The 14,396-nt window shown below is 58.2% G+C and overlaps 1 protein-coding gene across 7 annotated transcripts in view; it reads left to right on the forward strand.

Moving 5' to 3' along the window:
* GAK (cyclin G associated kinase) overlaps positions 1 to 14,396 on the forward strand; it is a 54,020-nt gene that overhangs the window by 26,513 nt on the left and 13,111 nt on the right. For all 7 annotated transcript variants that reach the window (XM_047094136.1, XM_047094137.1, XM_047094138.1 and 4 more), the window contains 7 exons: positions 1,621 to 1,744; positions 8,854 to 8,903; positions 9,470 to 9,618; positions 10,188 to 10,310; positions 11,422 to 11,555; positions 13,766 to 13,960; positions 14,249 to 14,366. In XM_047094136.1, coding sequence (XP_046950092.1) covers positions 1,621 to 1,744; positions 8,854 to 8,903; positions 9,470 to 9,618; positions 10,188 to 10,310; positions 11,422 to 11,555; positions 13,766 to 13,960; positions 14,249 to 14,366 — 893 coding nt within the window. The remainder of the gene's footprint in view (positions 1 to 1,620; positions 1,745 to 8,853; positions 8,904 to 9,469; positions 9,619 to 10,187; positions 10,311 to 11,421; positions 11,556 to 13,765; positions 13,961 to 14,248; positions 14,367 to 14,396) is intronic.

Consider the following 14,396-nt stretch of genomic DNA (forward strand, 5'->3'; position numbering starts at 1 on the left):
AGGCCCACAGCCGCTCTGTAAGTCACTTCGTGGCGTGTAGAGGAGGGCATGCCTTGAAGGGCAGAGAGTAGCCAGGAGGACAAGTACGTCAGAAGGAGGGTGTGGGGAATAGAGCGGCCATGGTAGGATCTGGGGGGCTGGAGGGCTCCGAGTGGGGACTCAGACGGGGGGTGGCAGAGGGTCGGCTCTGGCAGCAGTGGAGGTGAGGCCGGCGGCCTTCTATAGCTCAGGTCACGTGTGGTGAGCGACCTCTACTCCCCTCGGCCGGTGTGTATCAGGATGGGTTGGGTACCCAGCAGTGGCATAACTGTGTCCCCACAGAAGCTCTCAGCCTGAGCTCTGTGTGGCCATGCCTTGGAAAGCTCTGGAAGGCCATGCCAGGACGTGCTTCTCTGCCACAGGCCCCCGTGCTCATCCCCCACCTCTCGTTCTTTGGGGCGTGGAGTCCTGGGTCCTTCAGCTGTCCCCGCCAGCCAGCAGGACCCGTGCCCTGGTGCTCCATATCCGTGCACAGTGGGCCCTGGGTGCCTCCCTGAGTGTCTCGTGTGTGGGGCTGCCTCATCTGCCATGGCGGGGGGTGGCGGGGGGGGGGGGTGTTCTCAAGGCCCCAAGGGACGACTCTGCCGCACATGTGCTCACACCACACGAGCGGTGGTGCCTGGCCAGGGCTGGGCCAGCTACTGCCTAGTGACGAACCAACAGAAACATCTCACGTGTGGGCCATGTCGTCCAGCCTCGTCCCAGCCGCGGGCCGGCCGTCTGGCAGCTGGTGCTGCTGCTTTACGCACAGAGGCTGCCAGAGAGGCCCCCGCGGCACAGATGCAGTCGTAGATCATGCTCGTCTCTTCACACCAACGTCTCCCCCCCGAGCCCCCTCTGATGACCCCACCGTGGAGGCCCTGGGGTTTCAGGGACTGCCTTCTTTTGCTACCACCCTGTTCTCATCCAGGCAGCCGTGTCCTGCAGGTGCCCCCCGTTTGGAGCTGTGGTCAGGAGGCGGGGCTCTATGCCAGCAGCCCTGTCCCTGCAAAAGATAGAATTGTGCCCCAGGCATGCCCAAGGTCTACCGTGTGGCCTGTGGCCTGGCTTGGGGTGACCGGGCCTCCCCCCTGTCCGGCCCACCCCGTGTTCTCCCCCCTCGTCCTTCCCCACCCTTTCCTCCTCTAAGCGTCTGTGGTGTCTGTGTCCACCAGGCTGCCTCCCCTTCGCTGGTCCCCTCAGCGTGAGTTAGTGCACTGGAGGGGCCCAGCTGGCATCCAGTGCATGCTGGGAATGGGCTGGTGGGACATCACCGAGACGGGAATGGAGGGCCACGTGTGCCCAGAGGGACCAGCTCCTCTTCACGGGGCCCAGCTTCTGCCCTGGGGACAGAGCAGCTGGCTCGGCACTTTGTGGGTGCCGGGCAGGGCGGGGCTCCCCCCCAGGCTCAGGCAGCATTTGGCTGGTTTCGTTCCTGTGCCCGGATACTGTGCGCTGATGGTCGGGCTTGACAGGAAGCAGGGCTCCCTGCCCGTTCTGGTTCTCCCGTCTCCCCAGGAGCTGGCTCCCACCTACGCCTCGCGGCCCCGCCTCCAGCCCCGGGCCGTGCTGTGACTTGAGCCGACTTGTCTTTGCTTCCAGGCCTGGCGCTTGCCGAGTACGACCAGCCCTATGGCGGGCTCCTGGATATCCTGCGGGGGGGCACCGAGCGCCTCTTCACAAACATCAAGGACACCTCCTCCAAGGTCATCCAGTCCGTTGCCAAGTGAGTGAGGGCACGTGGGCACGGCGTCTAGATGGCAGTGACAGCACGTGGTCTCTTTGTAGTAGGGGTTTCCCGACCTTTGGGCTCTGTCCCGCCTCCAAACCTGGCAGGACCTGCACTTGAGGCTGCTGGTGAGCGTGTGATGCCATCGGCACCGGCTGTGCCATCAGCCTCGTGGGCCCAGGCAGGGGGGGTGGCGCTGCCCGATGGGGGTGCCTCGGCCACCCGTTCCCACCCCCGCCGCGGAGGGGCACATGGGCGTGCCCGAAGCCACGGGGCCCTGCCACTCTCGCCCCCGGGAGGTCTTTTCCATGGAGAACCTGAGCCGCCAGCCTCAGCGCCTCCCTTGCACCGGGACAGTGCCCCTCGCATTTGGGTGGTTTCTTCTCCATGGCGTGGAGCAAGGGGGACAGTGGAGGGGCCCAGGACCCCTCACGACCGCAGGCCCACTCGGGCTGCTTGGGTTTGAGCGTGTGGGTAAATCAAGTCGCTTTGTGAGCAGGTTGTTGAGGGGAGTGCACATGTGCACAATCGGGGGCTACCCTGTCATCCTGGACACCGGCCCGAGGCCCTTGTGGCCAGCACACATGGCCTGCGTTTGCCAGGTCCTCCGGAGGCATCTCCACTATGCCTCGGGAGCTCCCCGGGAGCCTCACAGGCCCGGGTCTCCAGCACGCTGCCCCCCGCAGGCCAGCTCAGGGATGTGAGCGTCCACGTGAGGCTCTGCTTCTCTGTGCCGATGGTTTCAGGGGATGATCCGTGGGAGCTGGTTCTCAGGCGGGGGGTCGGGACCCTTGTTCTCTGTAGTTACCACGTGTGTCTGATTGCGTGGAGGCTCCTCGGCTTTCCCTGTTCCTGTGTGTGCGCACACACCAGCCGCGGACGACGCAGGTAAAGTCGCACACACGTTGCGTGAGCACGCGCACACCTGTGTGAGTGGTGCATGTGTGAGCACTGTGTTATATAGCAGCGCGCACGCAGTCTCCGATGTGACTTTATGTAACGACGAGAGACTTGATTTCTACTGGCTGTGGATCGGTGTCCCAGGCCACGCCTTGTCGAAGGAGCTCTCCGGGTCTGTCCCTGGGGCCGGGAATGGTCCGGCTGCTGTGGCTCACGTTCTGGTTGGGGGGCCCAGACAGGACAGGCGGGGCCGCCTGTGGCCTGTAGGCTCGTCTGCCGGCGCTTCTCCACTCGCGCCTCCGATGAGGGGCGGCCTCGCACGGTGCCGCCATGTCGTGGGCCCCTCCACGTGGCTCACCCCACGGGCCGTCATCCTCTGCGTGTCGTGCGACCGCAGCACCGGCAGGGCGGGCGGCAGGTCTCATCCCGGCAGGTGACGTTGCAGGGGTCTTGGGGCTGGCTTCTGGGACCGGAGGGCTCTGGAGCCATAGCCCCTGACGACGATGAGCGGGAGGTTCCTGAACGCGGGAGAAACTACTCAAGTCTCCCTGAAAAAGGCGCACCAGCTGTGCGGAAGCCCTGTTTCTTGCTGGGCCTCAGGCGTGAGGCAGGTCCAGCATTTCACGGCCTCTCCGCTGAGGTGCAGAGAGAGAGCAGACGGGCCTCGGCTGCCAGCCTCTCCAGGGTGGGTGCGGGGGCTGGGTGCCCATGGCCTGCTGTGCGACCAGGATGCTGGCGCCCCGAGAAGCCAGGGCTGGGAGGCGGTGCGGCGGGAGGGGGAGGGCTTGGTGCCACATGCTGGTGCACTCGTGCACTGCTCTTAAAAGCAGTTTTGAGAAACGAAGGAACGTAAAATCGTTGCTTGTGTGTGTGTTTTTCTTTTAACATTTTTTAATTTTGAGAGTAAGCGCGTGAGCAGGGGAGGGGCAGAGAGGGAGAGAAGCCCAGGCAGGCTCCCTGCTATCGACCCACATGGGGCTTGAACTCACGAACCGTGCGATCACGACTTGAGCTGAAATCGAGAGTCGCACGCTCCACCGGCTGCACCCCAGGGGCCCCCGTTGCGTGTCAGGCTAGAGGTGGTGGTGGTTCGCTTCCGGATTTAGCTGCTGTTGCGACTGACTCTGGGTTTGTGCAGCTATCTTACACCCTCAAGTGGAACATTAACAAAAAGTAATAACCCTAACAGCGCACCTCCGACGGGCGGCACAGGCAGAATGCGGTCTGTGCCTCGGGGTGGCGGCCTGGGGATCTTAGCGGTTGTGCCTCGGGGCGCGGGCGCACAAGTCTGGGAGGCTGCTCGGGGTCATCCCGGTGCGATGGTGAGATCGGAGCGCAGACGAGGATGAAACAGGGTATCGCCCGGTGTCCTCGGGATCAAGGTTTCTAGAACAAGAGAAAGAGGATACGTGTCAGGGTCCCGGGACCATCCCCAGGGTGGAAGGCTTGCCGAAGGACACCCAAGACTGGGCGCGGAGTCGTCCTCACAGCTGGGATTTTCCTCAGAGATAGGACGCGGGTCAGCGGACCAGTGCTGGGAAAAGGCTCCCGGCACAAAGTGTGAGGGAACAGGCGGGGCTTCCCGAGTCCTCCGCCGTGGCGTCACGTGGGAGGTGCTTGATTCCCCACCCGAGCCGCTGTAGCACAGGTGAAGTCACCCAGGGTGTGGGTTGCGGCTGCTCTCGGGCACCCTCCGCTGAGCACACACCAGCCTCCGGACTCTAGAGGGAAAGCAGGGGTGAGCATAAGCACGTCTTGGTGCAAGCAGTCTGGGCACAGGGGCCACTCCTGCCAGTTCTGGGAAGAGCGAGGACCCTCCTGAACCGGCGGCCGCAGCCGAGGACCAACTTGCAAGCAGGCCTCTCGGGGTGAGCGGCTCGGCCTGCGTAACTGTCTTCCGCCCGGGCTGCAGACGCCTCGGATACCGACAGACTCGGGAGCTTACGGTGAAGCAGACAAACCCGGGGCTGACCCTGACGGGCCGTCTGTCTAGCCAGCACGCAGACAGCCAGAGCCTCGGACGGGGGAATGGCAGAAGACGCTGGTGCTGGCCCTTTCCTCAGATGTGACCAGTAGCGGTGACGTCTGCGCGCGTGACCACCAGGGCCCGGCAGCCATGCTCTGTCCCTCACCGGGCCCGCCAGCCGTGTCCACCAAGAGTTCTCCGTTTGGGTCCCCTGTGGGGTCTGTGGCCACCGCACAGCTCCACGTGCCACAGGAGGGCCCAGTTAAGTAAGGCCTTGGTGCAGGTGGCGTCGGGCGTTAACTGACTCTCTGGGGCCATTGAGCAGCCCAGCCCCTCTCTGGTACAGCCAGAGCCCTTTCATAGGGCGCGTGGGCCCAGGAGTCCTGGGAGGCCTCTCCCTGGAGGAGGGCCTCCCTGTGCACGCAGACCCAGCGCACGCAGCCAGCGTGTGCCCACGGCCGCTCCGTGTCCCGGGGGCCGGGGCCCAGGTCCGGAGCGTGTGTGGCCCGTGGGCCTGTGGATGTGCATGTCTGCTCACACGTGTTTCTCTTTCTGTGACCTGCCTGATTGAAGTTTTTGTTTTATTGGTATTGTATGTTCTGTTTTTAAGTGTTTATTTTGAGGGAGAGAGTGCACACGCACGAGTGGGGGAGGGACAGAGAGGGAGGAAGAGAGTCCCAAGCAGGCTCTGCGCTGTTGGCACAGAGCTCGACGCAGGGCTCTGTGCCACGAACCTCAAGATCATGACCTGAGCCGAAATCGGAAATCGGTGCTCAACTGACTGAGCCACCCAGGTGCCCCTGAGAGAGGTTTTTTTTTCAAATGTTTTCTAATGTTTATTTTTGAGAGACAGGGCATGAGCAGGGAGAGGGGCAGAGACAGAGGGACATACAGAATCCGAAGTAGGCTGCAGGCTCTGTGCTGTCAGCATAGAGACTGATGCAGGGCTTGAACCCATGAACTGTGAGATCATGACCTGAGCCAAAGTCGGACACTCAACTGAGCCACCCACGTGCTCCGGGAGAGCTAATTTTTAGATGGTATCGCTCAGTCTGTAAATTCGTTGCACTATAAATAAAAATCCTGGTGTTTTTACAGATTTTGATCTTAAAATTTGTATGTAAGGTACCCAGAATTGCCAGCAGTATTTTTTTTTTTTAATGAGAATAGGGGACAAACCCATTCTGTGTCACTTTTCTTCAAACACGGGTACTGTGCTGGTGTAGGTGAAGTGAGCAGACCACTAACTAGTACCCAGCTATGTGGGACTCATGTCAAACTAATGAAACCTAGAAGTCTGGAAGAAAGTCACGGGATACTTATCGAGTGGTGCTGAGACCATAGGTATCTATGAAAAAATTGGATCTTTATCCAGTAACAGCTAAATACATTAATCCTGATGAATTAAAAGGTCTAATTGTCAATAGCAATTTTTTAGGGAAAATAAAAATATAGAGGGAGCGTTTTTATAACAGTGGAGTAAGGTAGATTTCTTAACTCTAACAAAAATTGCGTAATATGTAGCCGTGGAAAGAATGATTATAAACTTAAAATAAAAATCTAATGTTCCTCAAAATCACATTTCTTTTAAATTTCCAAAAAGAGTTTCACCTGGGTGGGTCATCCGGTTAAATATCCGGCTCTTGATTTCAGCTCAGGTCGTATCACGGTTTGTGGGATCGGGCCCTGCGTTGGGCTCTGAGCACAGCGCCTGCTTCGGATTCTCTGTCTGCCTCCCTCTGTCCTTCCCTTGCTCGCTTGCTTGCACGTGCACGTGCTCTCTCCCTCCTTCTCAAAACATAAACATTTTTTTAAAAAGTAAAAATAGGGGCGCCTGGGTGGCTCAGTCGGCTAAGCGTCCGACTTCGGCTCAGGTCACGATCTCGCAGTTTGTGGGTTCGAGCCCCGCGTCGGGCTCTGTGCTGACAGCTCGAAGCCTGGAGCCTGTTTCAGATTCTGTGTCTCCCTCTCTCTCTGACCCACCCCGTTCATGCTTTATCTCTCTCTCTCTCTCTCTCTCAAAAATTAAACGTTAAAAAAAAAAAAAAGTAAAAAATAAATTTCCAAAAAGCTATGGCAGTGACTGGGAGTAAATACGTTTAAACCACATAACTGACAAAAGAATGGTACCTGTTACGTGCAGTGAGTTATGCAAACTAGTAGGCAAAAAAAAAAAGCACAGAGGCGACTAACAGTGGCCAAACCATGAATAAACGATTAGGAGATGCTCAGCTGCATTATTATTTTGTAGGCATCACGTACATGAGTCTTGTCGGGTCCACCGTGACCGTCTGTGTCTTCTGACTGATAGTCACGTGGATTCTTGGTGTCCTGGGTGGGCGCCTACCATGTCTGCTCCATTTCCTGCTCGTTGCCCGGCCTTCTGTGGCTTTAACTGGGCATTTCATAGGGTCCCTTTCTCTCTCCTTTCTTATCATATCAGTTATCCTTATTTTTAAAAAAAGTAACAGCTTTTTTACTAGTTGCTCTGGAGTTTGCAGTACATGTTTACAGCTGACCCACGTCTACACAGGCAGCCCGCACCAGCCCCCCAACCCTCTGTCACCCCACGATGGCACTGCACCCCATCGCTGTGCTCGTGCTAGCATTCACTTTACCCGCACAAACGCACGCGAGTATGCGCGTCGTCGATGCGGCAAGTGCACAGGTGGGCATGTCGTTGCCGTGGCGAGTTCGAACAAGCAGTTTTCTCCTGACTCCATCAAGAGCAAGAAACATAAAAGTGTTCGTTTCACTGTCACTTCTTTGGAGTTCTTTTGTTCTTTTGTGTAGACCCCGTTTCTGACCGAATCATTCTCCTTCTCTCTGAAGAGCCTTTCCTTCCAGGCAGGTCTCCTGGCAGCACTTTCTCCCAGTGTTTGGGTCACCTCTGGAGGGTGATTCCCAGGGGATGGAGTTCTGGGCTGGTGGGTGTTTCTCTCAATACTAAATATTTCACTGTGTCCTTGCTCACGTGGCTTCTGGAGAGCGGACAGGTGCACTTCCTGTCTTTGTTTCTGTGCAGGTAAGGTGTTTTATCCCTCTGTTCCCTTTCCACGTTTTTTTCCTTTGGTTTTCTGCAGTTTGAAGATGAGATGCCTGAGTGTCGGCGACTCGGTATTTATCCTGCCTGGTGTTCTCTGAGCTTCCTGGATCGTGGTTTCGCGTCTGACATGATTTGAGGGAAATTCTCAGTCCTTGTTGTTTCAGACCTTTCTTCTGTACCTGTTCTCTTTTCTCCTTCTGGTGTTCCCGTTAAATGTACGATACACCTTTTGTGGTTCCACGTTGCCCGTGATTTTGTTCTGGGTTTTTTCAGTCTTTGTTCTCTTTGCTTTTCATTTTTTTTTTCAACGTTTTTTTTTTTTTTTATTTATTTTTGGGACAGAGAGAGACAGAGCATGAACGGGGGAGGGGCAGAGAGAGAGGGAGACACAGAATCGGAAACAGGCTCCAGGCTCCGAGCCATCAGCCCAGAGCCTGACGCGGGGCTCGAACTCACGGACCGCGAGATCGTGACCTGGCTGAAGTCGGACGCTTAACCGACTGCGCCACCCAGGCGCCCCTGCTTTTCATTTTTTAAGGATTCTATCGATAGATCCTCTAGCTCAGAGACTTTTTCCTCGGCCATGTTCAGCCTAATCAGCCCATCAAAGGCCTGTGTTATTTCTGCCACCGCGTTTTGTATTTCCGGCATTTCTTTTTGTTCTTTCTTAGAATTTTTATCTCTGTTCTTACGTGCTGTCTACTTTATCAGTTAGAGCCCTTGGCATATTAGTCATAGTTGGTTAAGTTCCTGGTCTGACAGTTCCAGCGTCCCTGCCATGTCTGGTTCTGATGTTTTCTCTGTCTCTTGAAACTGTGTTTTTGCCATTTGGTGGGCCTTGTAACTTTTTCTTGTGAGCCAGACATGATGTGCTGGGCCAAAAAAACTCTCTTCTGTTTTTGTTACTGTCTCCTTTTAAAGCCAGCCCGCGCAGTCACGCCTCTTCAGAATAGAAGCGCAGTAGGTTTCTACCGGGTCTCTGCCTCTCCGTCTCTTAGACGTCAGCTCCATGCACACGGCGGGAGCACACTCACACGTATACGTGCACACATGCGCACACAACGTTTCCCGTGAGCTGCGGCCTGAACGGCGAGATCCCCCACGGCCTCTCCAGGACCTGCTCCAGTTTAAGCTCTTGTGACTCAACTGTAGAAATTTCTGGGATTAACCAAGCGCTCTTCTTTCTAATTCCAGTTACGCGAAGGGAGACTTGGACATATCTTACATCACATCCAGAATTGCTGGTATGTTTGTCACTGTCGACCATAGGACGTGCTTCTCATTCCCTCCTGAGGACAACTCGTGGGACGCTGGCCTCCAGCATATCCCTTGCTTCAGTGTCAGGCAGAGCGTGCAGGATGTGGCCTGGGGCACCTGCAGTGGACAGTGCCAGTGTCGACCCAGTTTCTCCCCCTGGTCTGGAACTTCCTGGAACTCTGAGGTCACAAGGGGAATGATGCAAGGCACATTTGAAACTTGGGTCTCCCGACCAAACCCACACCCAAATCTCGACCCTTGGAGACGCTGCTCTGTGGCAGGCCCTCTGACTGAACTTCTGTCCCAGAGGCACTGTCTGGAGATCCCAGAGGGTCTTGCTTGTAAATGGCAGGCATTGGAGGGGGTGGGGGTCTGTGCTCCCTCCATTCTTGACACGCCCTGTACTCCTCAGTCAGCAGCTGGGGGGGGGGGGGGCGGCAGGTGAGGAGCAGGGGCCTGGGTGGCTGGCTGTCTTGCCACTGGCCGGTGAGGCTGCCACACACAGGCCACGTGTCCTGCCCCGTTGTGGCTGACGTGGGCTGCTCTCTTTCAGTGATGTCATTCCCAGCAGAAGGTGTGGAGTCGGCTATCAAGAACAACATAGAAGACGTCCGGTTGTTTTTGGACTCCAAGCACCCAGGACATTATGCGGTCTACAACCTCTCCCCAAGGACGTATCGGCCCTCCAAGTTTCATAACCGGGTGGGTGGCCTGGGCGCTTGCCTTCACTGCGTGCGGTTCTCTTACTGTCGGCCCTCACACCCAGCTGTGGCAGCGGGCTGGCCTCTGACAGTCCCCAGCGGCAGCCGTGGCAGCCAGCGGAGCCCAGGTCCCTGGCGCTGGGGGGCTGGGATACGGTGACTCGGGGCCCATGTGCAGTAGGCTGCAGGGGCAGGGCCATTCTCGCAGAAGACTCCAGAACGTGAACTGTGACGGTCACCTAAGGATGGCTAAAAATCAGCGATGCCTCACTGTTCCTTGCCAGTGAGGCACATGTGAGGCCACACATGGGACACAGGTGCGGCTCCCTGACCCGAGCATGGGAAAGGACAGGTTCTCCGTTCTTTTTTGCCAAGTCTGCAAAGCTTGGTACATATTCTGGAGCACAAAACTCAGGGGCAGGAGGCCTGCTGACGTCCGTGGGCAAGGGAGGGAGGGAAGTGTGCGTGAGGCAGTGTTTGTCCGGAGTGGGCGCCCGTGGTGGGGCTCCCTGTGCTTGCGCCCGCAACTGGTGCAGGGAACCCAGGCCGAGCCGAGCCCTCTGCCCATAGGTTTCCGAGTGTGGCTGGGCGGCCCGGCGGGCCCCGAACCTTCGCAGCCTGTACAGCGTTTGCAGGAACATGCACTCGTGGCTCAGGCAGGACCACAAGAACGTCTGTGTTGTGCACTGTGTGGTGAGTGGGAGGCTGCCTCATCCCTGCCCTTGATGTTGGGGGCGCGCCTGGGAAGAAAACATAAACCAGGGGGAGTAATCCCTGCTTTGGGGAAGCTCATGACCCGTTGAGGGGACAGAGAGCAGGAGTGAAGTCCAGAATGCCGAGCAGGGGGGGCCGGGGGGGCGGCTGGGTGTCCTGAATGCCGGTGAAGATGAGCTGAGCTGAGGTCCAGGCAGGGCGCTTTTTTCCGCTGCACAATTACAGGCCTTAACCAGTAACGGCCCAGCCCTGGCAGGACGTGGGTCACCTGCAGTGACCACTCGCGGGGGGAAGCCGCCTTGTCCAGTGTCGAGTGTGCTACCAAATGTCAGCTGCCTGTTGGCTTCCTGAAAGCCAGGGTCTGTTTGGGACGTCCTGGGCTAGCACTGGGACTTGGGGCAGGTCGTGTGAGGAGCAGGTTCTGTCCTGGTGTCTGCAGCCGGTGGCCCCAGGCCCGGGTGCCCTGGCACGGTCCCTGTCGTTTCAAGGTAGATCCTGGAGGGAGCGGTGGCCGACTGTCGCGCATGGGCAGTGAGCCCACACAGGTGGTCCCCATACCCTTCTTTACAGAACATGAGGGGTCTCTCCGTGTGTCACTCTGTCATCTCCCTGTGCCCTGAGGCCACTCTGCTTCATAGGACCCCCGTCTCTGCCCCTCCTTACCGTGGCTGAGGACAGTAATTTCCAGTTTCCCACCTGCACAGTGAGGGTTAGGTTTCTGGGTGTCACAGAAAGCGGGATGCTTGCCACAATGGGCCCCAGAGGTTAGTGCTGCGATTCTGGCGTTGATAAAGGTCCTCCCAGGAGGCATGATGAAGAGAGCGAGTACAGAGGGGTGGCGGTGAGCGTGAGGCCCGCTTGGGGACCGTGGTGGTGAGCAGTGTCCAGCTGGAGGGGCAGGCCATCATGTGCTTCTTGTTAAAGAGCCCCTATCTTTCTGGCTTCTGAGTTCTTGCCCCAGCAGGGGTGTCTTCCTACGTCCCCAGCCAGGGGGAGGCCCTGTGGTGGTTCTGCGGGGAAGTGTGGGATTAGGGAGCCTGCCTTCCTGCAGCTGCGGCCGCACGAGCCTGGCCTGTGCCGCTTGTCCTAGGACGGGAGAGCTGCCTCTGCTGTGGCCGTCTGCTCCTTCCTGTGCTTCTGCCGGCTCTTCAGCACCGCAGAGGCCGCCGTGTACATGTTCAGCATGAAGCGCTGCCCGCCAGGCATCTGGCCATCTCACAAAAGGTAACGGTGTCCCACCTTGGGGGTGTCGTACAGGTGTCACCCTCGGGTAGGTCGTAGCCGAGGGTGTTGAGAGGTGGGGAGACTTGAGGGCCCTTGTGCAGAAGTGGGCAAGGCCACGCAAGCTGGGGGAGCCTGTGCCCTCCCTTGGCTGGCTTCCGCAGGGACACAGGGTGTCCCCCTGTGGGACAGGCGGGAGTCTGAGTGGCTTCGGGACAAGGCCCGAAAGTATCTGACGGGAATTTAAAGCACGTGTTTAATGTGTTGAGGGTACCGAGGAAGGAGATGGGTAAGACACAGGAGTACGTGGTCACTTCAGAGATGGGAACTGTGAGAGAAAGTCGAACGCAAGTTCTGGACCTGAGAAAGGCTGTGTCCTGGCAGCTGAGGGAGGAGCCTCGGCCTCTGGAAGGCAGGACAGGTGGCGTCACGGAGGCCAGAGCCCAAAGACAGACCACGGATGAGGGGCTGAGCAGCCGGGACTGCCAGGCCGTGTCGAGTGGCTGCGGGAGGCAGAGCAGGAAGGCAACGTGCAGAAGCAGCAGCCGAGAAGTTCCCCGAATTAATGAGTCGCCAAACGTCCAGAGGTCAGAGGATGCAAAACAGGCAGGCGGGAAGCCGACTCAGGCTCAGCACGCCCCGTCCGCCGGAGACCACACGCAGAGGTCTCGAGGTCGCGAGGTCACCAGAGGGAGAAGGCACAGACCACGCTGCTGTCCTCGTCGGACGCCCGGGGCAGCCGGGACAGACGGCTTCACAAACTGGAGTCGGCAGGTCAGCAGAGGGAATAAACAGATTAGAAAAAGTGCTCACTCGCCTCAAGAAAAGACCAACGGAGAAGAAGTCAAGAACAGAGAACAGCCAGCAAGATGGTGACTGGAACACGGCCGCAGCAGGAGCCGAGCGCGAAGGGTCTGCGTGTGCCAGCCTCGGGGACTGTCTGACCGGATACCAGCAGGACCAGCGATGCACTGGCTGCGGGGGCCCCGCCTCTGCCGTCAGGACAGGGAAGGGTGGCCGTACAGCTGCCGCCTGATTCCTCGCCACCGGCCCGGCGGCTTCAGCCGTCCGCACGCGCCCTCTGCCTCTGCAGGTCAGGGGGTCCCGGCCCGGCTTGCACCTCCCAAGTCTGCCGTCGGGGTGCGGCCAGGCTGTGCTGTGGCACGAACCTCGCGGAGAACGTCTGCTGCTTCCTCCTCCGGCCCATGTCCAAGCTCGCTCAGGGTGTTGACGGGACTCACTCGTGTGGACGGAGATGTGGTGTGGGCGTCCGGGTCTCCTGTGGCGTGGGGACGAGCCCCCTGCACAGATATGCTAGCGCAATGCAGCGTGAGCCTAGCGTTCAGAAGCGGCCTCCCTTCTCTCCCTCTGCTGGGAAGCCAGTCGCCACTCCTTCCCCATCTCGAGGGGACGGGGTCACACGAGGGCAGGGACACGCGCCTGGTGTGTGCACCTCGGGGGCACCGAGAAAACCACCCGGGAGAGTTGGAGGCGCGAGTGTCCTGAGAGCAGAAATCAAGCTTGCGGAGCCGAAAACCCGTTGATGGAGATGGGTGTTCAGCGTGGCATCGGCGTTCCCACCTCGGCAGCGGATGGAACTAGTACACGGATGGTCGGTTTGGAACGGAACATCGCCGGCAACCAGCTGGATGATCTCTCGAGAACCTTCTACCCAGCAACTGGAAAAGACAAGGTCTCTTGAGTGGTCACGGGCCATTCGGTGGGAAAGATGTTCTGGCCATTAAACTGCGGCAAACTCACACAAACTGTGTTTATAATAGAATGACGCTAGGTATTGGTAACAGATGGGGGCACTTGGCTTGCTCAGTCGTGAGCACACAACTCTTGCTTGGGGTCGTGAGTTTGAGCCCCGTTGGGGGTTTAGGCGTTACCCGTAAGAAATTAAAGAAATCTTAAAGAGAAAAAGAGAAAAGAAAAAGAAATTGATAGCAAAGAAAACTGGAAGAATCCCTAAATGTTTTGAAATTAACCCACTGGTAAATTACCCGTGAGTCAAAAAAAAAAAAATCTCAGGGAGAGTTTAAAAATATTTTAAAACAAATGAAAATATATCAAATTTATGAGATAAAGTTGAACATAGCATTAAATACTCGTATCTGTTGGAAAAAAGTGTGGCGAGCAGACCAGAGCCCCGGGGGTGCAGCACGTGTGGCGAGCACGTGTGGGACGAGGTGTGCCTCCGGCCCCCGCAGGTACATCGAGTACGTGTGTGACATGGTGGCCGAGGAACCCATCACGCCCCACAGCAAGCCCATCCTGGTGAAAGCCGTGGTCATGACGCCCGTGCCTCTGTTCAGCAAGCAGAGAAACGGCTGTAGGCCCTTCTGCGAGGTGTATGTGGGGGACGAGCGAGTCACCACCACGTCTCAGGAGTACGACAAGATGCGGTGAGCGCGGGGCTCTCCCGGCCCCTCCTTCCTCTGGGAACCCCCGAGAGCGGGCGCAGGCGGCGGCCGGGGCGGGCGGGTCCGGGCCAGCGCGCTGAGGGCCAGCTCCCCGGAAGTCCATTTCGGCGCTGCCCCCTCCCAGAAGTGCCCAGTAGCAGAAGAAGGTGTGGCTCGAAGTGTTGGTGCTTTAGGAGAGCTCGGGGCTCGCGCCCCACGCTCCCTTGGCTGTTCTTGGCTGGCAAGCTGTCTTTTTGGCGGAAGTGAACCTTTTCCCGTCCTGTTCTTCAGGGATTTTAAAATCGAGGATGGCAAGGCAGTCATTCCCCTGGGCATAACCGTGCAGGGAGACGTGCTCATCGTAATCTACCACGCGAGGTCCACGCTGGGTGGAAGACTTCAGGCCAAGGTGCGCGGGCGCTCGGGCCCCCTGGGCCGT

The sequence above is a fragment of the Lynx rufus genome, unplaced genomic scaffold (genome assembly GCF_022079265.1).
Source record: "Lynx rufus isolate CCGP_SWC_20201006 ecotype Redwood Valley unplaced genomic scaffold, mLynRuf1.p SCAF_38, whole genome shotgun sequence".
Classification (NCBI taxonomy): domain Eukaryota; kingdom Metazoa; phylum Chordata; class Mammalia; order Carnivora; family Felidae; genus Lynx; species Lynx rufus.